This window comes from Antennarius striatus, chromosome 18, assembly GCF_040054535.1.
Source record: "Antennarius striatus isolate MH-2024 chromosome 18, ASM4005453v1, whole genome shotgun sequence".
Lineage (NCBI taxonomy): Eukaryota > Metazoa > Chordata > Actinopteri > Lophiiformes > Antennariidae > Antennarius > Antennarius striatus.
The window spans coordinates 13149709-13175621 of record NC_090793.1 but is presented as its reverse complement, the minus strand read 5'-3'; the positions used below and the strand labels follow the sequence as shown (position 1 = coordinate 13175621).

The 25913-nt window shown below is 37.7% G+C and overlaps 1 protein-coding gene across 3 annotated transcripts in view; it reads left to right on the top strand.

The window, feature by feature from the left end:
- The window catches only part of pde1cb (phosphodiesterase 1C, calmodulin-dependent b), an 84722-nt gene that overhangs the window by 33292 nt on the left and 25517 nt on the right, over positions 1-25913 (top strand). For 2 of the 3 annotated variants that reach the window (XM_068341527.1, XM_068341529.1), the window contains exon 5: positions 3710-3736. The exons of the other annotated variant lie outside the window; for it this stretch is intronic. In XM_068341527.1, the coding sequence (XP_068197628.1) occupies positions 3710-3736 (27 nt within the window). The remainder of the gene's footprint in view (positions 1-3709; positions 3737-25913) is intronic. 3 annotated transcript variants of the gene reach the window in all.

Here is a 25913-nt window from a genome sequence, read left to right as displayed (position 1 = left end):
AAAAAATCTTCACTGTTACTGCTGGATGTCTGAATGATATACAGGTATATCCTCCTGTGTCCTCGACGTGACTGAATGAGTGAACCATCATATATAAGCCTTCCTCTCCTCTCCTTTGACATCACAGTTTCATTTTTAGTTCATTTCACATCACAGTGTCTCCATTTTTCCATGAATAGCAATTGTTTTTCTCCCTCCATGCCCCCTGTGCTGCATTTAGTTTCCTTCAAAGACTTTATTGTCAATTGTATTTGGACGTTGTCATAAATCTCCAATAATAACCATCTGTCTTTTTGGATATTTGATGGATAGCACGGCAGATGAAAAGAGCGGGGGCTTTTTTTTTCTCATCATATCCATGCTGCAGTCTGCTGGATGCTCTGAGGGCTCCTGTTGTGTGTCAAAGATCATATTAGCCTTTAATCTCACAAAAAGTGTCTGTCTGAAGAGAAGGAGCTCCATCTAACAGGCAGCCATGAATGTTGGTGTGTGGCAATGATTGACAGTTTGTAGCATTTTATGAGGTACACTGCATGTGGTGGTGTGGATGTGGATATAGATTGGATGTGTTTGAGACTATATGTGACAGCTATGTGACATTTAATGTATGTGCTGCCAGCTTACCCTAAAAGATTTGTTTGGCAGCTGTATGATTTGCTTGTGTGTGTGTGTGTGTGTGTGTGTGTGTGTGTGTGTGTGTGTGTGCGCGCGCGCGCGCGTGTGTGTGTGTGTGTGTGTGTGTGTGTGTGTGTGTGTGTGTGTGTGTGTGTGTGTGTGTGTGTGTGTGTGTGTGGGCTGGATGGCCATTTATTTGTTTTTTTCCGGATATGTTAATATAACAGACTTCAATCCTTCATCACATTTACAACATCAACAACAACATCCGAAAAAAAGGGGCTGACGGGTAGAAGCCAATAGGCTTGTGGAATTCCCGTCCCCCAGAATTAACAAACATCTCTCTCATTACAATATGTTGTCAACAAACTCAGACATTAAATGTTTTCAACCAGTTCATCCATTGAATTTTGACAGGCTAATATCTGGAAGTGGATAATCACAGCACTGTGGCACAACCATCTCTAAAGAGTACAGTGCACCCTCGTTCTTTGCAGTTAATGCCTTCCAGGAACCACACGCGATTAATGAATTCCGCGATAGAGCGGCGAACTATCTATCATAATATTTAAGGTAATTTAAACGTTTATGAACTCTACCCATACTGATATTAAACCACCTTCTATTTGTATTATCTTTTCCCACACTCTTATTGACTGTTTAAAGCACTTTTGTGTCTCACATAAGTCCGAGACTCACGGAACGTAGCATACTTCCGGATGCAGTCAGCCAATAGAATATGCGTACGGTATCATGCGACTGCCTACCAAAAATCCATAGTGAGGTGAGGTTGCGAGCATTGATGCGCAAATGCACGAGGGCGCATTGCATACCAATCATCCACGGATACAGGAAGAATTTCCTTTGGCTCTGCTCAGCCTTCAGTAAGGGCCTATATCCTTTTGTGAAGGCTTGAACACCATATTTTATGTCACTGCTTCCCTTTGACAAATGGCCCCTTTATCGTTTTGTACCTTTGAATGGATTCGAACAGAATTCATTGATAAATTAAATCCCTGCATCACATCCAACCTTTCTGCCGCTCATAGATTAATAGAAATCAATGAGTTATTTAATCACTTTATCAACACTTCATTACATAGCTCCCTTGAAGGACGGGTAACATTTATTTGTCGAGGAGCATCAAGGTGGCTAGATGACCCCTTTATGACACAAAGTGAGCTGATTGAAATAAAAGACACTGATTGACATAAAATCCATTAAATATATAATAAATAACCAAACAACTCTTGTCTATCCACAGTTTTTCAAACTACTAAGAATGAAGTCTCCCTTGGATAGATTTATCTTAGTAACTTCTCATTGACCTTTGAAATTTCCAAGACCCCTTTCAACCCACATCCTCATTATACTGAGGATATTGCATTAAAGCCATATAAATGGGGGGAAAAAAAACTTGTGTTGCTGACTCATTTCACCAGTAAGCAGGGTCAATAATGGAGAATGGGATAAAGGGGGGACAGACTAGTGGAGCAAATTAGGAAATATGCATACTTATGATTCTCACTGTTATTCCCATTTATACTTCATTCACATGCTTTCGTTATGTATTATCCTCTTAAAATTACTCCTTTCTTCTTGTTCTTTCAGCTTTATTTCCTTATTGGACAACACATTAATGTTACCACTCTTTATGTCCCTCTAATCATAAAATAGCCCTAAGGATGTCTTTTAGACTTACTTCCTTTGCTTGCATTTTTATGCTGAGCTCGAGGAAAGCTTGATAAAGAAAATGACTGAAACACAAATCAAACTAAGTGCTGCGAATTCTGCCTGACTGGAATTTAAATGTACGTCCGTGGTCTTAACAGCTGTGAGTCCATCTCACTGCGCTGTTATGAGTGGTTTAAGTGTATGTGTGTGTGTGTGTGTGTGTGTGTGTGTGTGTGTGTGTGTGTGTGTGTGTGTGTGTGTGTGTGTGTGTGTGTGTGTGTGTGTGTGTGTGTGAATGGAGCCAAGCTGTTACCTCTTGAAGATGTGGGTGTATTTTAGGCCAAATGTTAGGGTAAGTGATAGTAGGTGTATTTCAATGTGACAGGGTAGGTTCCAATTGTGTGTATAGAATCTACTTTACTGTGTAGCACTGAAGTAGATGAATTATCGGGGGGGTGGAGTGATTCGTGAATGACTGTATTATATGTTTGAGCATATCATTACATATCATTAGTTTCTTAAATGCCTCTTGTGCATAATTAATTTTAGGCACTTAAATATTACAATGCAAGACATGTGCCTTTTGAAATTACATTAATCCTATCAACAACCGCAACTTCACCTCACCATAGACTTTTAGTAAGCAGTCACGTGATACTGTACGCTTATTCTATTGGCTGATGGCATCCGCAAGTGCGCTACGTTCCGTGAGCCCATTAGACACAAAAGTGCTTTAAACAGTCAATTAGAGTAGAGTAGAGTAGAGTAGAGTAGAGTAGGAATTTATTCATCCCTTTAGGAGGTTCCATCAGAGTGTGGGAAAAGATAGATAGTTTGTCACTCCATCGCAGAATTCGTTAATCCCGTGTGGTCCCTGGAACGCATTAACCGCTAGTAACGAGGGCGCACTGTAATGCAAATTGAAGCAGTATACAAAGGGTCAAGGTCTCTGTTTTATGATATACTCCAAGATTTCAAGGATTTGCTCTGTCCATGTATTTTCCATCAATCAAAATTTATTTTAAGCCCATCTAAAGCAAGGTAAAAGCAAGGCATGTCAAAATGGCTAAGCCAAAGTTTCGTCTGTTTGGCTTTGGTGTAACTCTTTTGCTCCAATGGTGAAACCAAAATGTATGTATCCCATCCATACAGGACGTCGTTGTACCACCATCAACCAGGCTATGCCTCCGTGCTGTTTCTATTGGATACCCTGAAATAGAAAGAGAAAAAAGCTTTTTTAAGACAAATAGTCCTTTGGGAGCTTCTCAGTAGGCAGTTTTTGTCAGAGAGACCCATTTGTTCAGAAAAAAATCCAATGCTCTTTCCATTTAAATTATATTTTAAAAGTTCTTCAAAGTTGGTTGTCTGGGTGACATTTCAATCAATGCCTCACTTTTCTTATGTTTGTTTTCTCTGACAGGCGCAAATACAAGAAGACTTCCCAGAGGTAAGACTTACTTCTGGGACTCCGGATCTTTTTCCCTCTCCTCAAATATCAATCGATCAATTGACCAACCGACCAACAGACTGACCTACCTATCTAGCCACCCATTTATTTATGCATTTATGGTCTTTTTATCACCCAACCCACTCAACTCTACCTTCCTTCCACTTCTATGATTTCTAGATTTATTCCATCTGGTTTGTTCCCTCTCCTAAATCCCTGGGTCTAATTCATACCCTACTCCTACCTGTTATTTTCCTTTCTCATTATTCATTGTTGCTCATCTTACAAAGCATTTTGTACCTGTTATGAAAGTGCAATTTCAATAAAAGTTGTTATTAGTATTGCTTTGACTACTATAATTATTATCCTCTGTTCATCCACCTTCATTCCAGAGGGCCACACATCCCATGACACAACTCCAACTTCTTTGTATAAAACTCACGAGTTCCCTCTTGTGCTGAATTATGAGCAAACTTATGACCTTTACTAAATAACTGGCTCCTAGATAGATGGAGATCAAGAGGTGGCAAGCATCCACTCACTGATCTGGAAAGCTTGGTGCATGCATAGTAACATGTATGGTGGTGCAGTACATGTTACTTTCCTTTTGATGATTCAATACAAAGGAGAGTTCGAACAAAACTAAAATATGAAGTAAGATATGGTGATGCCTTCAGCATTCTGTGTACAGTTTTAGCTCAGTGATATAAATAGATGCTTTATTCTACATTTAACATCAAGAAGAGCAAGATGAAAACAGTGGAGTGGACAGTGGTGTGTTAAAATACATTTAATTTATTTTGATTGGTTTCATTTCTTCAAATCACATTTTGCAAGCAGGAGGTCAGAAAAGACCAAATCCCAGTCAGAAAAGACTGGTTGACATACAATTGTTTTTTTTGTGAGTATTAAGCATAATGAGTGTTCAAAATGAAGGAAATGTCATACATAACAAAAATGTGGCCCATTCATGTGTTTTAATAATGTAGCTAAAAGTGGAGCTGTTATATAATTAATTGGCCCTGGCAACACAAACAGCACTTGTTATTGGATCAATATGTTTGAGGATTCTTGGAGTTTTTTTGAAAAAAAAAGAAGAAGAAAAGACTGCCACTAATCTTATTGTCATGCAGGGTTAATGTAAAAAACACTGTATGTTCTCAGTCAACATATTATCTCCCATCCATTTTTATTCATAATATTGAAATAACATCCACTTTGACTACATCATTTAAAAGAGTGTATTTCTACTCATAATAAGCTTCGCTTTGTACAGACTTAATCAGTAACTGGTCTGGTTACTGTCTGACAAATTCATTGGAACAAATTGTGTTAACTCAGTAAATAGGAAATTGTAACTGCTCTACAAATGAAGCTCACAATAAAAATAGGTTACATGACATTTTACTGTGAACTGTGGGATTGCCACACAGTTAGGGTAATTGAACCAAACTCTCCTTGTGCTACTTACTGGCACAGCAAGTGGTCGTTTGGAGCTGGCGGTTGGAAACTCTCATTCTCTCTCCTGTCTTTGCTTCAGCCTCTCTCGCTCTCTCAGTTGGGTGGGTGAGTTCCTGTGTGGAGGAGCCAGATGATTGGCAGCTCCATATGTGTCTGTGTAATTACAGCCTGGCTAATTGGCAGAGAGAGGAACGCTGGGACATTGTCATTACTGACACACCAGTACAACCTCTCACACATGCAGATGGAGGGAGAGATAGCCCTCCTCACAGACAGAGGTTGAGAGAAAGGAGCGTTTGTGTCAATATATACGTATATGTACTGTATATTTGTTTTGTAAAAGGAGTAAAGGGAGATGAGTGTAAGGAGAGGTCTGTATAGGCCTTTGTGCTTTTTATGTAGGTTGGTGTTGGTAGTGGGAAACCAGTTTTCTCATAACTATTTTTATATGATATGCTCTTCTTTTTCAACAGTTGACAGTTCACTAAACCACATTGTCCTCAGTTACTGTTGCTATGCCAGTTAAACTTTCCATTAATGCACATATGCAGATAACATCGATAATGGTGAATGGGTTGATAGATATTTATTGTGAATTCTAAAAACATTGGTAACATTGTTATCACACAAAACTAGATTGGGCGGCAGAGGTCATGGCTGCTTGGCTTGACTTTTTAAAATTTGGGAAAAGTGCAAAATGAAGAAGTAAGAGCAGAGGGCGAATCTTGAGGTCCTTTGTATTACTTTCAACTCATCTACATGTGGCAAGTGCTAGTACTAGCTAGCTGCTGTTAGCACCACTATATTCCTAAGAATTGAAAATGTTAACGACGAGTTCACCGCTAACTCCTGGCAGGTAGTAAGGAAGGATGTTATGAGATCAAGTCAGTTGTTTGATTCAGGATGTTTTGGATGTTAAATAAACAAACTGAGTTACTTGGCTAAAACATTATTAAGGTTGTACCCTAGTCATAATTTGTCGTAACATACTGTAGGTTTGGTATTGGTGCTACCTATCTGTAGTGTTGCATAATACTGTGTCTGCTTATTTTATTGGAAAGAGGCCACATATTTTTTGACATGCAGTTTTCTCTTGGGCATGGGGTACATTAATTAATTGTATAATGTCAGGGTATACCGTTTGCTCTACACTTGCCCTTTTAGAAGGTGCTTTAAGATGACTTTTGTTTGGATTTGGCACTATATAAATATGATGACTTGCTTGAGATGGCTGTGTGGTTGTAGTAGGTCTATGGCAGTAGTGATTTTTCTTGTGTGAATGAAAAAGCACTACATCACGATGCAGTGGTATTTAAACTGCAGTTCACAGTGAAATGACATCATTGACAGCTGCACTGAATACATGTTCTGAGGGAATGCTAGAAGTGCTGTGTGTTTTTTAGCTACATTTGACATAGGAAAGATTGGAACCTGATTGTCCCGCTACCAGGAAAGTGGATTCCAAAGTGTTTCAAGTGCGTCTGCTTTTAGACACCTAATGAGTTCCAAGTCTACATAGTTTGCGCAGGAAATAGAGGAGTACACTTTTCTTTTCTTTTTTTGAGTAATGGTTAAAGACACAATTTTTGTGAGAAGATGTTGGAATTGCTTGCTCCTCTCCAGTCATCAATGTAGGCACCGCTATTGGGGCAATGCTAGCATCTATTTCTACAACGCATCACTGAGATACATTACAGGGATCTCTGGTGACTTTATGGAACATGTTATCAGAACACGTTCTCTTGTCACAATAAAGGCATCACTCACCCAAGGACATCCACTTCCAGTAATTATATGACAAATAGATGATTTGTGTATCTATTTTTATTCCCAAACAGAAGCCTCAATATTGAATGAAAAAAGGCTTTTGCTCATGTATGTAACTGCTGCAGTGGTCACTCCTTGTAGCTCAGCTTTTAAATGATTTAAGTGCTTTGCCATCCCATCCAGGCAAGCCTCCAACCTTAAATGGTATAATGCAGCCTGCCGAGGTGCCAACTCCGTTGATAGTTTGTGTCTGTGTGTTTATGTGAGAATTTTTGTTCTCCTGTCTTACTCCCAGGGCTGCTGTATTTGTAGGATCGCAGCGTTGAAAGCTGTGCAGGGCTACAGAACATGTTTTCAGAGGCAGTAATGAGTCAGTCTGCTCAGCCGTCAACAGCCTGACCTCCTCCTCCCATCTCCAGTCTTTAGAGTGCAGACACTCGCCTGTGTGTGTAAACATGTTTGTTTGTACAAGATAGAAATCTTGAGGACAGAGACAGTGTCACCATTTGTAGATAATACGTACAGTAGGTCATTCTAGTTCTGTGTGGTGTGTAATGACAGTCGTTTCCCTCAACCATAGTTGAATGTTATTTAAATAGAAATACAAACAAGGCGAACACTGATTAACGACAATCACTAAATTGACTGAGGTGAAAAAAGTACAAGAGCTATGGGTCGGAGGACAGATATTGTCATCAGGGAAAATTTAACTCCATGGTTAATGTTAGTAATCAGGGGCAAGTCTTTCAGGCACTGGCTGCCTTCGAAGAACAACCCAATAGATGCCGTTATCCAAGCTCTTTTCTGTGTTTCAGGGAGATTTGTCATTCCCCATATCCACTGGCCATTTTTGGAGATTGCTGGCTATAGAACAAACACAATTACAATATATCACAAAATTAAAAATAGTGAACAATAAAGACCATAAATAAACGTCTCAGGAAAAGTAACGTTATGCTCGATTAATGAATTGCAAAATAAAGATGATTGAAAACCAGTTAGAAGATACTCTATATCATTTCAGGATAAAGACCAACACTTATTTAAAAAGATGTATGTTACAGTCTTATACATCAGGACTAATTTAAAAGGAAAAAAGGAAAAAGAATATCATTTCTCCCGGTGTTGTTACATTTTCATTCTAGATGTGTGAGGAGGTACAGGTAATCAGATTTGCCACAATCTCCATGAGTAAATTGTGTATTTTATTTTAAAATGACAAACACCTTCTTTTCAATTTTCAATTTATTTTCAGTATGTTTTAACTTAGATTTCTTTTTTTTTTTCCGTTTACATCATCTAAATGTTTTTATAAGACAAGCCAATACCGACTATGTCCACTATATTTGTTTAAGAAATCATTCCGACTTTATCTCATAAGAAAAAATTGACCAATTCAAATCTTAACCATGTTGAACAGATGGCTCAACTAAACTTTGAACAAGAAAAAAGGATGAGGTTAATAATTCCCAAGGAGTTTTTAAATAAAGTGGGTTGTTTATTTAATCTTAGTGTAACCGTCTTCTGCTGTAGAATGAAATACCACTTGCTTACTAAATGCCCTGTACATCTGAAGAGTAACTCACACTGAGTATCTACAGTAGCTTTTAAAAAAAGTCATATTTGATATAAAAACCACTGCTTATTTCTGTCAGAATGGGTAAACAGACAGCAGTCCTGCTGGTATAGCTGGACCGTAATGTCAGCCATTAATCGCACCCTTATTCTTTGAATAAAAATCTGTTGTTTTTAGGTGTTTACCTATTGTGAAACCTTGAGTTTTTACTTTTTTTTTTTATCATGCATTGGGTTAAATCTCACTTTACACGGAGCAAAACACTGTCTTTTTCCTTTCCTCTCCCTCATTCTCTAATTCTCACCCTTTTACCACATCTCCAATTCACACCTACTACCTGAAGATTAGAGAGAAAATTACCCAGTTCAAATGAACCTTCAAGGTTTGGATAATTAAATTCCTCTCAGCCAGTTTTTTTTGTCCTTTTCCTTCCCCTCTACTTACTCCACATCAGGTGCCTGTGATGCAGAGTGTGAACCACTCTGTATCAGTGGGTACTTTAAAATACCCATTGTTGTAGTTTACGTTTGAGAGCAAAATTTAAACTCTTAACATGATCTCTGCTAACACTTGCATGCATGCAGCTATTTAACAGACACATGGAACACGAGGCTGCTTATATACAGAAACGTGTACTGGTTTGTTTTCCCCCTCAATGGTAATAACAGTCAATGTCAGATCACTTTTGGTTTGGTTCAAAAGTGGCAGGCGGGCCTTCTCGGGGTTGCTCAGACAGTTGACAGGGGACATTACGCAAATGAAAATGAGCAATTAATTTCAACAGTTACTGCATTAGTTATCAAAATTAAAGCAGATTGAATAGCCTAAAGAATATGTCATTTATTTACCATGTCTATAGCCAGGAATGCCGCATTAAGAAACAGGAATAACATGAAGTCCTGGTAGAATCTCTGAATTATGTTAAGAATATACGTTAAGAATATAAGGTATAACATAACATTGTCTGAGGGGAAAGACAAAGACCTGCCCTAAAGAATATATTTGGCACAAGGCATAAAGTTATTACATACACAAGTGACACTTTTCCATTATGCACCAAAGGGCTATCACAATCATTATTTTCTCAATCATTGCTTATTTCAGAGGGATATTGTTGAGCTAGGTGTATTGCTACTCCAAAGATTGATTACAAAGCCTAAATGATATACTTTTATCCTGAGTTCAGGTTACAGTGGGTCGAAAACACTTCACATGCTTTCTTAGTACCAGTTCAGGACAAGAATCTTCGTCTTTCTGCCGCCTGCAGCAGATAATATTGCAGATGTATGATGCAGACTGTCGGCTTAATCTGGTTGTTTACATCCACTCCTTCCTCCACCCTGAGTGTTTGCATGAAGGGTATTATCCCAGTGCAGACGCAGGTTAGATAAAGCAGGAATTTGAAACTAATTTTAGGCTCAGTTTGTTTATTTCAGAGAGAAATATTTCACACCATTGAGAATGAGAGTGTGAATTCTCTAGTGTTTTGTGTGTACTCATGTGTGATGACCGTTAACCATTTGTGTTTGCATGTGGAAGTGTGTGTGTGTGTGTGTGTGTGTGTGTGTGTGCGTGCGTGCGTGCGTGCGTGTGTGTGAGAGAGAGAGAGAGAGAAATAGATCTCTGCATGTGCTATTCTTTCCTTTCAGCTCACCTCACTTCACTCATTTCCAGCTAGGCCAGTCCTTTCTGTCCAAATAGGACTTACTATTGTAATTCCCTATGGCTCAAAGTCTGTATTATAAGCAATACAAAACATCAAATCTGAAAAAAATGACTTTTCTTCCTAAAGCAGAAGCCAAAAAAACAACCGAGAAAAAATGCATAGGATTGCAATTAGTACATATTGGACTTTCCTGTGCAACTCAAAGAACCAAAATTGAATTTAAACTGAGACTGTTCTTCCTCCAAGCCTGTCACAGGAAAGATAAATGCTTTCTTACAACATGTTGGTCTTTTGTTTTTGGTGCATATTAAATGTTAAATGTTCCACTTTTACATTTGGAATGGAATGTCTTTGCTTAACTTTTTCCAAATAAACAATGATGATGAACGGAGGAGTTTAATTATTTTGTCATGATATGTTTGTCTAATTTGTGTATTATTTCTTGGCTGATCGGGGTTTGGAGGACTATTTGGTCTGGTGGCTTGCAATCCTAATCTATTACTGCCTGATGCAATTTTGTCTTTAATTCTTTGGGAACAGGAAGCGTGAATAAGTAGAGTAAAAAAACCAACCAATATGAGGTTGAAACATTTTTGAATTTAAGGCATGATTTAGTTTATTTTCTACGGTAAACAGAATTTCAAAATAACTTTATTTAAATTATTCTGAGAGAAACGCAGATCTCTGGTAGATTCCTTGGCAGGTATATTAAATTCAAACCACTAAATCCATTCATTCATTCATTTTCAGGAATGAGCACATCAGAGGGACAGCACATGTTAGAGGTTTTAGAGATAAAGTCAGAGAGGCCTGACTGAGATGGTTTGGACATGTCCAGAGGAGAGATAGTGAATATATTGGTAGAAGGATGCTGAGTTTTGAACTGCCAGGCAGGAGGCCTAGAGGAACACCAAAGAGGAGGTTTATGGATGTAGTGAAAGAGGACATGAAGGTAGTTGGTGTGAGAGAAGAGGATGCAGAAGACAGGGTTAGATGGAGGCAACTGATTCACTGTGGAGACCTCTGAAGGGAAAAACCCAAAGGAGAAGAAGAAGAAATTCAATCATTCATTCATTCATTTTCACAACTGCTTCACCCGCTGTTGAGGGTCACGGGGAGCTGGAGCCTAACCCAGCTGGCATAGGGCGTGAGGTGGGGGAAACTCCGGGTGCGACGCCAGTGCACTGCGGAGCCACACAGAGTCAGACAAACACACACGCAGTCAATTTGGAACCAGCCAGCAAACCTGAAGCGTGTGTTTTTGGAGGTGGGTGAAAGCCAGATAATTCGGAGATAACCCATGCAGACATGGTGGGTCCTGCACAGAATATAGGGCATGATATAGGGCATTGTTGGCTTTCTATCTGTAAAGCGCTTTGAAATGTCTTCTAATATGATTCAGCGCTATATAAATAAAAGTTGATTGATTGATTGAATATCAGGGATATGGTGCTTCGTAGTTTAGCTGTGATGTGAACAGTGGACATGGAAGGATTTGGCACCTCTGTTGGCTAACATCTCTTTTGTCCACGTGGAAAGATTAACAAACACTATAGTTGTTTGCTTCTGTCAACGCCTGTGTGTGTGTGTGTGTGTGTGTGTGTGTGTGTGTGTGTGTGTGTGTGTGTGTGTGTGTGTGTGTGTGTGTTTGTGTGTGTGTGACGATGTGTGAATTGATTTGTTTAAACATGTGAAGATGTGAAAAGAACCTGTTGCTATTTTCTTTGAAGGTTCACTTAAATGAATGCTGGGAATAACAGCAGTGGAGCAGTCGTCTCTGTTTTGTCTCACAGTTTTTCTAACACTTGGACACTGAAGTAAATATCCTTCCCAGGGAGGAAACATTCTTCACCAGAACTTACTGTACTCTTGGTGTACTCTTAGTGTACTTAATGTACTGTTAAACACTTAGGATTTGTACTTCCTGGGTTACATGTTATAGATATCCTTTACTTTGCACCAGGTTTAATATTAGTTGTAACATGTTACAGATGTGCATGTTTTATGAATTTTAACACAGTAAACGTAACACTCTGTCAGGTTTGTTTTCCATCTTTTGTACAAAGATGGCTTGGCACTAACTGTTTGATCCACAAAGATAAATGATTAGCTCTTGTTGTTTTTCTGATGGCACATAATTGAATATTAACTTTTTGTTTGTTTGATAAAGAGCTCAAATTTGTATTTCTAATCTAACCCTGCCACAAATACCATACACATGGCCTTAGCATAATAAAGAAGTCATAGCTATCTGTACAGGTCAAGATGTATTTGATCAATAAAAAATGAATTAAATTAAATTCAGTTGAAAAGTTACCATATTGTAGGCATTACATGGGTCCACAAAGAAATAGTAGGGCCCTGTAATGGCCCCACTATTTCTGCGTATAACTGGTGATTTTAATCTACACGTTGGTAATACCTCAGGTCCGTTATCCAGAGAGTTTTTAAATTGTCTTGATTTTAAGCAGCACGCCACAAAGCCAACTCACAACAAATGACACACTCTGGACCTGGTCATAAACTATGGCCAGTCCATCGGCGTGTCCTCTGTTATCGACCTGTTTGTGTCCGCCCTCCACTGTGTATTTTTTAATATCACCAATTTTAACCTGGATGAGGCCTGAGTGAGAACAATGAGAAGGCGTTATCTCACTTATGAAGTGGCTGCAAATTTTATTGAGATTTTACAGAGCACTCTGTGTCTTCAGTCCTGTTAGCTGTAGGGTCCTCCCTTCTATGAGGGATCCACCTGTCTGTCAGAGTTGAGGGGCCTGGGTGCTAGACCCTCCTAATTGCACTGCCTGCAATTCCCCCTAGTGTGGACGGCCCTGTTGCCTTGATCCATAGCGCCATGCAATGTCTTTGTATTGTGTGTGCGTGTGTGTGTGTTGCTGGAAGTGCACAATAAAGTGCACTCAGATGTCCTTGTTTTTCCAGGGGTAGAAGGGCAGACTGGGGATGACCTCACTCACCACTGAACACCACTTTTTATCTGGTATTGATCGATTTGTGTGTTTGTTTGCATGTAGTGTTGTGTGTGTGTGTGTGTGTGTGTGTGTGTGTGTGTGTGTGTGTGTGTGTGTGTGTGTGTGTGTGTGTGTGTGTTTGTGCGTGCCTGTGTGCCTGCGTGCGTGTGTGTGTGTGTGTGTGATGAAAAGAATGATAGAATAATAGCCATAACAACTATATGTGCCCTGTTATTTCTCTTTATTTCTCTGGGTCTCCTCCTGCTTGTGTTTAAGAACAAACCAGAATTATCCCTAAATGTGGAGTCATTAAACGTATCTGTTTCCTTCTGACACGATCAAAGCTATTCATCCAGGAGATAGTATTTGTGACACAGCTTTCTTTTTTTTTTCCTGTGTTGGTACCTGAGTCCATTGTCAAAATAAAACCGAGGCAGCCAAAGTAGGCGTTGATTATGTCTGGGTTGCTCCTGTAATAATCTATGATTCAGAGCATTATGTGCTATCTGTTATGATGTTGGTGTTCTGGCTTAGAGTCAAATAGATAATCCAATTGAAAGAGCTATTTTATCTCCCTCTGCTATTTCATTGAATTATCTTACTGACCTCACCTCAATAACCTTTTTTTTTTGTTTGTGTGAGAGTGTGTGTGGCTGTCACCTTCACTATTGTTTTGCTTCAGGGATGAGACTATCTTTACAGTAATTACTGATCATGTCATCCAATCTCTTTCTGGGCTTCTGGGTTTTTATCGGTCTCTCACAAGATTGTACAAATGCTTAAGTCGCATGTGAAAGGACAACCCAGTCACATATGGAAAAATGTCCCTACTCCTGTAAATGTTATTGTTGCTACTTTTACATCCTGTTAAAGCTGGTATTCACGTGCTTAGCTATCAAGTATATTATTTTTGCTGACTTCATGTTTATGTATTAAAGTGTTTGTTTCTCAATGATCTATTGAGTCTCCTGGATTCTGGTATAAGTAGGAACCAATTTTGGCTTTACTTTCTGCCCAAAACTAATAACACTTTTTTGAATGCTGAACTGTTGGTTGAGTTAACTGAGAAACTTAATGGAACTAAAACAGAGTTATGAAGCATAAAGTGACGTGTCGGACTTTCATAAAAACGAAGCATATCAGCACATCATTCATGAAGGTGAGGTGGAATATTACAGTGGCTTTAATCTTGACGTTGCCTCTCCTCCCCCCGAGGGTAAAATTCATTCAGCAGAGGTAGAGATGTAAAACCCAAAAAATCACACCCCGAGTATAACCCATAAAAGTGAAGGTTTGAGATTATGCTGGCATGAAAAAGGAAGGATGGTCACACTGAGAAAGAAGAGACAAAAAGTGTGTGGAATACACAGGAAGATTTGTGAGATAAAGTGGTCCTTCCATTATCTAACATATTTGAAACATTTCTTTGCTTTTGTGGCCAGGCATAAAAAATCTCGAAAGAATTCAGAAATGAAAGCAGCAAAAAATAGTTGACACATGCTGATTATGACCCTTGAGAGTTCCTCTATGAAACCAAAAAAATCCCTCAGGACATTTGGATGCGCAGTAGAAACAATGACATTCTTTTACAACAAGCCACCCTCAGACAAAAACATACTCCTGAGAGACCAAAGTGTTCTGCTGAAACAGATTCAGTACCTCATTCATAATGTTATGAAGTCATCAACTAAACTAAACAAAAAATATTAGAGGTTTCGATGAAATGGTTTGCATCAACTGAATCCACATTGAATATCAATTTAAGTTAACCTGAAAAGTCAGCATGACAATGTGAGGAAGAGAAGAGTACTATTCCAGGTCATGGACTGGGTTTTCACCTGCAGGAATTGTACCAACACTTTTCTTAGGGAAATTTTCTTGATCAAGCAACAATGATTAAGGGTCATAACCATTGGAACTGTTTTTCATCCGCTGCCTGTTTGACTTGTTTGACATTCACAAGGGATGGTATATAATTTACTTATGCAATTTAATGTTCATTTGTTTTTATATTTTAATTACACCTTCAGATAGAAGAGTTTCATCATCATATGAAGACCATTGACAACCACAATGTATTGATAATGTTCAACATCCATACAGTTAGTGACAGTGCACTGTAACACATGGTATTTATCTGACAAATACATATTCAGCTTTGGTGAATCACTGAAGTAATCTATTCTCACATGCAACATATTCCTCAGATGTGTCTCCCTATTTTTTTACACAAAAAATGGAATTTAATTTCATTCAATCTGTGATCAGATAAAGAAATTCCTTAAAATTTGAATGCAATATTATATTAAATATATCAGCAAATACAGTACCAATAATATGCATTTGTTTAAGTGTACATGAATATTGTCTTCATGAATGTGCACGTTTGTGTTTGTGGCTTAAAGAGACAGAGTCTTTTTAATTTCTAGCCTGAATGAGTCATCTGGCAAGGGAATTCAATGACCTTTGGAAATCTGGTTTTATCTTATTGAATTGTTGTAAGCAAATTACTGGCATTTAATAATGTTGTTATGAAGTGGAAACATGATGGAGAGTACCAAATCAATTAACATAGGAGTGTACAAGGGTCGAATCTTGCCACAGAAAATTATAATTTTATTTTAATTTTTTTTTACTCCAATAAATGAAGATATAGTAATTTTAGCTTTGTTTACAAAAAAAGTGTGTACAAAGTGTGTTTGCATTCACTCATGTCACATTTCACCATTTTTATGCCTCTGCCAGTGAGGGTATATGGTTACCTTTGTCTATACATATATTGATAAGGGGTATCAATGTATGTAGAGGTGGGGAATGTGCTGTCGGCATTACCGCTATTTAGTCTGTCATGATAGAGGTTACAGTCTATCCACATAAGCAAAGACTGAGTTGGTTTTTTTTTCCAGTAGTGGGGTTATCTGTGTCCTTGAACACAATTTATGTACATTTATCTCAAATGTAAAGAAATACAGTACCATTATCCTTGCCAAAGAAGGTTCAGCAATTTTAATTTATTTATTACTTCTACAAGGATTTTTTTTATAATTGGTATTCTTCTTTTAAATAGTACTACTTGAGCAGTTCAATATCAGCAGCTGTTGGGTGAAACTGGGGTCACCCATTTATTGAAAGGACATTGATTTGATTCCCAGCCTCTGCAGTCTTTATATTCCATCAGTGATAGATTGTGTTAATGGCTATCATCCACGATGAGGAGGTGGTGCATTGTAGCCTCTGTGTGTCAATGAGTAAATGCTGGCTTGTGTCATAAAGCCCTTTGTGTGGTCAGCCTGACTAGAAGGGTCTTATAAACGTAAGATCAGATACAGTTAATATTTTGAAAACAGCAATAAATATATGTTTATGCATGGCTTACTTACCGTAAATAGATAACATAGTGATTTAATAGTTATTTAGTGTTTAAGCTGTAACCCGTATTTTGTTGTTAATACTACAACTATACAGTAACAAATTAAATATTTGTTTCAAGTAACATACTGTAGCTATAAAGTAGTAAATACATGAATGTAGATTGTTCTGTGAACAATCTCACAATCTGAGTTAAATCTCTATGGATGGGAAATCAATTCCAGGATAAATTGTTTAGTGACCATAATGTTAGCAGGTCAGGGCCACCAGCACATGAATGGGTTGTGTGAGAAAAAGTTTCGTTTATTCTCTTGAAGCCAACAAATCCTCTTCAAAAATGATAAAGATATGAAATGTATCCTTTCGAGTGGCCAAGAGTAAAGAATACATTTAACAATTGCACTGTTTTACTGGCTAACCTTTTATGTATTTCCATTTACAGTTTTGATCTGTTTTCCTTAAGCGGGACCTATCCATATGTGTAAATCAGGACAAATTACTTTTTTTGGAATTGTAGTGGCAGTGAATGTATATTTAACCTTTGAACAATGCAACTGTGCCAAGATAATAACAAGATGAGGAGGAGGTGCATTGTAGCCTCTGTGTGTGAGGCTACAATGCACCATTTCTACAGTTTACAATTAAAGTACAAATGTCTACTTAATATTTTGGGGCTGTATACTTGTCAAATATAGTGTTTTGTTACTATTGTTAGGCAGTAAACACTCAATCTGACTGCAAAGACATTACTTAATGACACTCATGTCCGCATAGTTTCCTCTCATCTGTCAGATAAAGATCCGCACTAATCATGGGATGCATAATTTAATCTCTCGGATTACAAAACTCCTGCACCACTGTGCACAAGGGATTATATTCTAGCACCAACACATGTTATGGGAAAAACCATTTGATAAAACAGTCTGTAGGAAGAGAAATCAAGGATAGGATTTGTCTGTGAGATTAGAGATTGTAGTGGTGTTTATTCTTTTTTGTTTTGTTTGGTGTGGTTTTAAGTCTTAATGTTCAGAGCTTTCAGAAACACATAGTAAAACTAAATCTTAGGCATTTGTTGTGACATATTGTCAGTTCATTCTGAGTGCATGCTGACACATATGGCATAAGGAAAAGGTGTTACTCTAAATTTTGTATAGAAGACCTGTAGACAGAGGCATATGTTCCATTAATGCATATGTTTATAATTTCTTCATGTGAAATGTGACACTCATTATAGGTCAATGAGGTTAATTTATGCAGGTTGATTGTTTTGTGTCAGGCCACTGAATCTTGATTTCCTGCGTGGTTTCTTACAGTTGTTTTTTTTTTAACACACTGAAGTTGTAGTTCACAGTCAAGCATTTTATAAGGTTCCTTCACTGTACTGGCTATGTTAATCAACTATAACAGGAAATAAAATGAGAAGATTATGTAAATACTGCAGTAGCATTCCCACCTTTTTATGCAAATGGGAATTATATGTCTGGTACTGCTTTAAAAGCTCTGTTTCTTTGAAGATACAAAAAAGTGCCAAATGCACTTTGTCATTATCACACTGTCAATATTTAATCGCTGTTTGTCCTTAAAGTGTTTACTCTTCTGCACCTTGCCATCTGAATACACAGCTGTCTTGGGTACAAGAGAATATTGCTCTTTGTTAAATTGAAAGAAAAAATTGACTATAAATAGTGAGGTGTTTTATTTGTAACAGTTATACATACTGTAAGTAGTTTTAGCATCCAGTATCACAGGATTACAGGTTGATATTCATCTTTTATGTACGGAACACAAATTTCCTGACCATGCATTTCAAAATAAGGGATTCACACTAACTACTTTGGAGTATTCATCACTCAGTACAATATGGTACTATCCTAAGAGACAGTGTCACTGAGATAAAGACAGGAGACAGAGCTGGAGGTAGCAGAGATGAAGATGCTGAGGTTCTCTTTGGGAGTGACCAGGATGGATAGGATCAGGAATGAGTACATCAGAGGGACAGCACATGTTAGAGGTTTTGGAGATAAAGTCAGAGAGGCCAGACTGAGATGGTTTGGACATGTCCAGAGGAGAGATAGTGAATATATTGGTAGAAGGATGCAGAGTTTTGAACTGCCAGCCAGGAGGCCTAAAGGAAGACCAAAGAGGAGGTTTATGGATGTAATGAAAGAGGACATGAAGGTAGTTGGTGTGAGGGAAGAGGATTCAGAAGACAGGGTTAGATGGAGGCAACTGATTCGCTGTGGAGACCCCTGAAGGGAAAAGCTGAAAGGAAAAGAAGAAGTATTGACTGAAGAACCTTTTTATTGAAACTCTCATTGAAATTCACTACCTCAAATAATGACTGCAATAACTGTTGGTTTGTGATTTGAAAATATAATTTTGCTACCGCAGACTTCAAAAAAACATTCCCCTGCCCAAAGTGTGTTCTAAAATGAGAGGCAGACAATGCAGTAGTCATTAATGGGTCCATTAAATACTTAATTATGCGATCTTTCAGTTTGGATGCAACTGAAGGATCACATAATTTAGATTCTAAAGTATAGTGGCTTTGCATTTGTGCCACAAGTTCATTTGCTTTTCTTTGACCTCCTCTCTCACTAACCATTTTATCTTTTCTGCTCAATAAGTTGAGTCATAATGGTATTAATTGGTCATGTCATGCATATTTGATGACTTGTACCATTCTCTGTGATTATAGTTGTCCTCTGGGAATGAACTTAGCAATTAAGCGTAATACTTAACTTAAACATTTGTACCTTTTTTTTGATCAACATTGTTGCTAGATATTTATGCATTTATTTATTTACTTAATAGTCACTACATTGTACTGCTATGTGGAAATTGCAGTGACTACAATCTCCACTAACAAGTAACGCATGCTTATTGGTTTTAATAGTGTGATCTAAAATTCTTCCTATTTAATGTTAGGAAAAGACAGGGTTCTCGTCCTAACATGAAGGACTTGAAACACAAGACATGCTGTTGCATATTAGTTAATTGTACTTCAGTGATTCCCTGTCGTATTTATGTCCGTGTTATTTTACAACTAAACATTACACTAAACTGCTTCTGACAAAATTGGCATTATTTGAAAAAAATAAACATTAACAAAGTCATAATAGCAGTCTATCCTTATGCATGAGGTAGGATGAATTACTTTAAATTTGTTGCTGCACCATAAATGTCATATTTTTTAATACATAATTCCTCCTTTAAGTATTTTTGAGGCAGATGTACATCTTTTATTAAGTTATGTTTCTAGAGCATTAGTCAGCTGTCATGCCTTCAGGGCTGTTGGTTGTTGAATGTACTTCAGTGGCTATTGCCCTTATAACAAGTGTAATGTGTTATTATTTACATGTTGGGTTCAAAATTACATGGTAAATTTAATACTCCTGCTCTGTGTGAACTTAGCATGTTCTCCCCGTATCTACATGGGTTCTCTCCGGGTTGTCCGGCTTCCTCCCACCTCCAAAAAACATGCGCTTCGGGTTAATAGGCGGTTCCAAATTGCCCGTAGTGTGTGAGTGTATGCGTGCGTGTTTGTCTGCGTCTCTGTGTGGCCACGCGGTGCACTGGCGTCGCGCCCGGAGTTTCCCCCGCCTCACTCCCTTAGTCAGCTGTGATAGGCTACAGCTCCCCACCACCCGTTACAGCGAATGAAACGGTAAGAAGAAGATATAAATAATTATGAGATACCCCGGACACCCTCTGTAAAACTTAATGTGGAAACTGTTTCAAGAATGTTGGTGGCCAGTACAGTATATCAATGTATATTCAATACCATGTAATGATCAACATTTAAAATATTTTAGACAAATATCTTAATTACCTATGTTGATTCATACATAAATTTAGCGTCCTGAAATATTTTTTTTTCCCTTTGGTATAACATTTGGTATCTAACTTGAAATGCAGAAGCAGCAAAGTGTAAATAAATAAATAAATAAATATAAATATAAATATAAATGAGATATTTACAGTGTAAACAGTAGAATCATAAGAAATATGTATATACTGTATGGAAGTATTAAATAAGCAAGCAAAAAGGGTTTAGTAAATATCAGAATGGTTCTTGTGAAGCCACTTGATAATAGACTTCCAACAACCTTGACCAACAACTTGGTCAAGAATGTGTTGACAGTTCTTGAACTTGAAGCTGTTCGACAGCTGTTCCATTTATTTGATCCATTAGATGATCAGATACATTCAAAACCAATAAGAGTAAAACATATTTGAAATTTATCAAATTATTAAACTTGATTTTACATTCTTAACGCCCATCACCAACAAAGCACAAACACCCAAAAAACTCATATTATTTTTCAATTTTCATTAATTGTTTGGATGTATACATTTTACATTGGTTTTTTTTTTAATATTAAACTTGGAAATGCAGAGTTAAAAGGGTTGATAAAAGGCCATATGGCAGATGAATATGCACCCTTTTAAAATCATGACTTGACTGGTGATAAATTACACACCCACCCTCTTCTACTGCCAAATGATTGCCTCTGATTGTGTCATTTTGCGAAAGCGGGAATATGTTTAAGCCAGTTTTTTTTTTTTACATCTTTATGACCACCATGACCAAGGATTAATACAAAATGTGTGTGTATCCATCCTGCTTCCAGTGCGTTGTAATATTATCTCAAATGTAAAATATTGTGACAGCACACACCTACCTTATATGGCTACCTAAAGATGTCATTATCATCTCCCAAGCCAGCCAAAGGCAGACACTTTAGGGTTTTTAATTAACTTCATAAATGTATATACAGTATAACGCAGTATATTTCGAGAATATCAAGAGTCTTCCTGTGATTACAAATGAGCATGTCAGAGTCAAAGACTTATACCCAGTGGTCAAATCAGATGCTTTTTTCACATGCCACTTTATTTAAAGCCAGTAAATGTTTTTACAAAAAGTCCTGAAGAGATCAAATGCAAGACATTATGAAAGGCAATACAAAATGAAATCAAATTTCAAATTTTTTTAAAAAAGTGTTAAAAGTGGTGGCATATAGTCAGAGAGCGAGAGGTTGATTAATAGTAATTATATATCCTGACACTAGTATTAAATTATTCAGTGAAGTCCAAAAAAACTGGTCACTGTGAGTCTGTGGTCTAAAATGTGTGTACTACTAATAATACCAGATTTAAATAATCAATAATTTTGTTCATTTTATGTAACAACAGACAACATGCCTTTGATTACATTAACATATAGGCTAAGGTCGACATTTGGTGCCTTTTATAAAAGATGGATTCTGACATTTGTTTTATTTGGGGGTATTAGACCACTGCCTTATACAATCAGAATCAGAAAATAGTTTATTGCTAGGTACAGTAAAGTTTACCACACGAGGAACTTTACGCGGTGTCGGTACAATATGAGGATTGTGATGAAAAGGATTGTTTTTGTTATCATTATTATTATTATTTTGGGCTTATGGTGGTATTGAAGAGTTCTTTTACTTCTGCTTTTGGATTTGATTGGCAGACTTTGACATGAGTGGGCTGTATTCAGCGAATCGATGATCATTTTTAAGGTTTCTTCTGTCCTTCCATTCACATCACTTCTGTCACTTTCAATCACCCACGGGAAAGGCTTTCTTTAGAACAGACGTCAGAACGTTTTGGAAGGAGTATTTGAAGTTTTTCTGAGTGCAGCTTCATTGACTTTAACAATATTTGTCGTTCTAAATTAACAGGACCAGCAACCTTCAATCTGAACCCTCCGTAATTGAAAGGGCACCAACACTTGCTGTATGTGTCACATTAATATTTACATTTACATACTGTGTAGACATTTAGCTCATGCTCTATAACAGCACAGAACAACAGAAATGGGTGGGTTGTGAAGCTATTTTTGACAGAATACACTGGCCTTAACTGCACTATAAATTGATATGAATCCAAATTAGTTTAGTGTTTAGTGGTGTTTGATTTGTAACAGTAAAGTTTTTTTGGCCATAAGCTTTTCCAAAAGCAGCACTTTTGTAAATTTTCTGTAAAATTGATCAATATTTTGAAATTTTTAACCAATATTGTAAAATGTTTTTTAAACAAACAGATTTCATCTACAAAGACAATCGCATAAGACCAAATGAAACATCAAGTACAACAATGTAAGTCACCAAAACTAAAGAATGTATACTAATTACTTGAATGACACTCATGAAATGTTTTTCTGTTATTTGATTAATTCACCTTTAAAAATTTCCACTCAAATTACTTACCTGTTTTCTTTTCAAATTCATTTCTCCACTGGTAATAATATGTAAACTAAGACTTAAGAGGAAGATATAATTATTAAATATTTACTCCTCTCCTCTGAAAATAAGTAGTTATTTGGTGCAAACCATTGAGTTAAATAATGTGAAATCAAAGTAAGAAAGTTTATCAGTAGGAAACAGGTCTCACAGTCCCTCGAACTGCTGCTTCTCCGCCAAACCAGAATCTCCCAGCATTCTTGTTTGCAGCAATCATCTGTCATGCCTGAGGCTATTGAATATGTGGTAACTGAGTCGTCATGTTTTTACAGGCCTTGCACCGCTTATCAGCTCAAACCTGTGTGTTCCCTGAAAACACGCTAATCTCCCTGGGTGATTACATTGACCTCAGGCCATCGATTATACACCATCTAGGGTAGATTGTCATTGGAACACAGAGAGAGACCAAATTGCGCATCCTGCCAACGCTCATATTCCCCTTTATTCAATCTGTCCCATTTATCCCTTTCCTCTTTTCGGATATGTGGAAAATGGGCTACAAATGTTACTGTGGCCTCTCAAGTCAGGTACGGGTCTGTTTGTTTAGAGTTAGGTGTGAATGACATGCATTTAATTTTTTGGATGTGTCTTCTGTCAGTATAAAAGGACTGTCCTCAATCGAGTGGAAGGTTCTGAGAGTTTGCCAAATCATGGTGGTGCAGCTTTGAGAAGAGATGTCACATCTTTTTTTTTTTTACAACCACTAACGGTGCAGGAATGAGTCAGTGTTCGGGGGTTTGATTCCCACTCCTGCCTCCGATGTGCCCTTGAGAAAATCACCGTCCCCTTTACAAGTTTCTCTTTGGAGGTACACCATGTAGGAGCTGCCTGCCACTCTACCTCCCCCTCACCTGCATGCCCACAGGCCCCTTGTGTGTGTTACGGGCTTGTACACACTATATAAAAGCATGTAACTACTCACCTTTATGTAAAGTGGAGTCTTAATTTCCCCTTGGGGATTAATACATTTCATAAAATTAAATTTAAAAAAATAATCTATTAATTAATTGAGTCAGCTCCTTAAATGAGTGCCTCTTTGCCTCTTCCATTTGGGAAGAACTTCTCGATCTTAACCGTGAGTTTACTTACCCGGAAAGATTCTTTGGTGGTGGCTTTTGACATTTGAAGTTGGCTGTGAGAAAAATGACTGTTGTCCATAAAACTGTCTCTAGTTCCTTTACCTTTCTCTTTCTCAGTTCCCACTTTGGCGGTAAGTCCGGCCCCGTCCACACGATGCCGAAACTTTTTGAAAACGCAACTTTTTTGTTGCGTTTACGCCTTCCGTCCACATGACAACGCAGATATCCAGAACGAAAACGCAACTTTTTGATAACGCTGGCCTAGGTGGATTTTTTTTAAAACGCTGGGTCTGCGTTATCGTATGGACGGTGTATCCACAACTTTTTAAAAACGCTGACGTCTTGCCTGCGACAAAAACCCCTGAGACGTCATATTTATGGGCCCTTGTGTTGTGACAACAAACAGTCCAAAAATGCCGCTCCACATTTCCCTTCCTCAGTATTGAGATGGTAGACTGACAGATGAGGTGAACACACTTCGAAATGTCAGTGAAAAAAGTCCTCCTCCCGTTGCGTATGAGTGTTTAGTATTTATTTTTTCACTTGGTCCAGGTCTCCCACTCATTTTTATACTTTTTATGTTTATGACAAAAAAATGAGGGCTAAAAAATTGTAGACAACCCGCTTGCTAACTTCTTGTTGATGTCTATTTTTTTATTGTCATGCTATCTGAACTACCGCCGTGATTCACCAGAACCAGAACTAGTTCAATGGGATTTCGATGGTATATCAATGTATTGAGCACCCCTGTTTTAGAGGAAGGATGTGTGTTATTATGCTATTGTCTGCTGTTTAATCTCTGCTTTGTTTTTTGATCTATGACTGTCACAACAATTGTTTAGGAGTTGACCAATGTAGAGCTGCACATTACAATACAGGAAAGCTTTGGTTTTACTCCCCACATTTTGTATTTGTTTGCTATTCTTTTTCCTGAACAGGTCAGTCAAGGCCAGAGAGCTGGGGGCAAGAATAAAAGAATCGGAAAATGCTTTCACACCCTTTGTTCAACCCTATGAATGAAAAGAAATTTATCTTCAGATATAGCTGGAGGATCATGACTTTGACTCACTCTGTCCATTAAACCAAGCAGCCACTGGAAACTATCAGGGATTTGATAGGTTACATTATCTTAAGTAATGATTACTGTAATCCGAAGCGCTCTGTAGTCAACAAATTTAAATATGTAATTTTGAGCAATATCAGAACTACCAAAACCCATGCGTGCAGCTGTTCTCCTCTTGGATTTTGTTTTTGCACAGGTACCGGACAGTTTTTGTGACACTACGAAGCAACTTGAATTAATTTCAAATACATGAATTTTGAATCCAAGCAGGAAGAGAATGGCTTAAAACCAGTCAGGCTAGGCTCTCCACTTGAGCAGTCCAATAAAGTTGAGATTCCTACTTACATTTATGCCACTAAGCATCACTAATATATCCCAATGTCCTATACGAAGATGGAAATAAATGTTATAGTGCTATATGTCCTGTAGGCACATTTCTCAAAAAAGATTATTATGCTACCTTCATTTTTTTGTACTAAATATTTTTTTCATGCATGCTCCTTTTATCATAACTTGTCCAATTACTATGACATGGTTTCTTATTATTGCATGATCTTAATCTTAAATTAATTATGACTTACTATTATAATTTAGTAAGTCATAATTATTGAATTGGGGGTCAAATTCTTAATACAAATATTCCTGGCTGTGAAGTACGTGCTTATATTTTTGAGTTTGAACTGCCAGGCAGGAGGCCTAGAATAAGATCAAAGAGGACGTTTATGGATGTAGTGAAAAAGGACATGAAGGTAGTTGGTGTGAGAGAAGAGGATGTAGAAGACAGGGTTAGATGTAGGCAACTGATTTGCTGTGGCGACCCCTGAAGGGAAAAGCCAAAAAGAGAAGAAGAAGAAGTTCATCTTTTCTACAACCACGTATCCCCCTTGCAGGTCACAGTTTCAGCTGGAGCTTATTTCAGCTGGCCACAGATGGGAGACATGGTACACCTTGG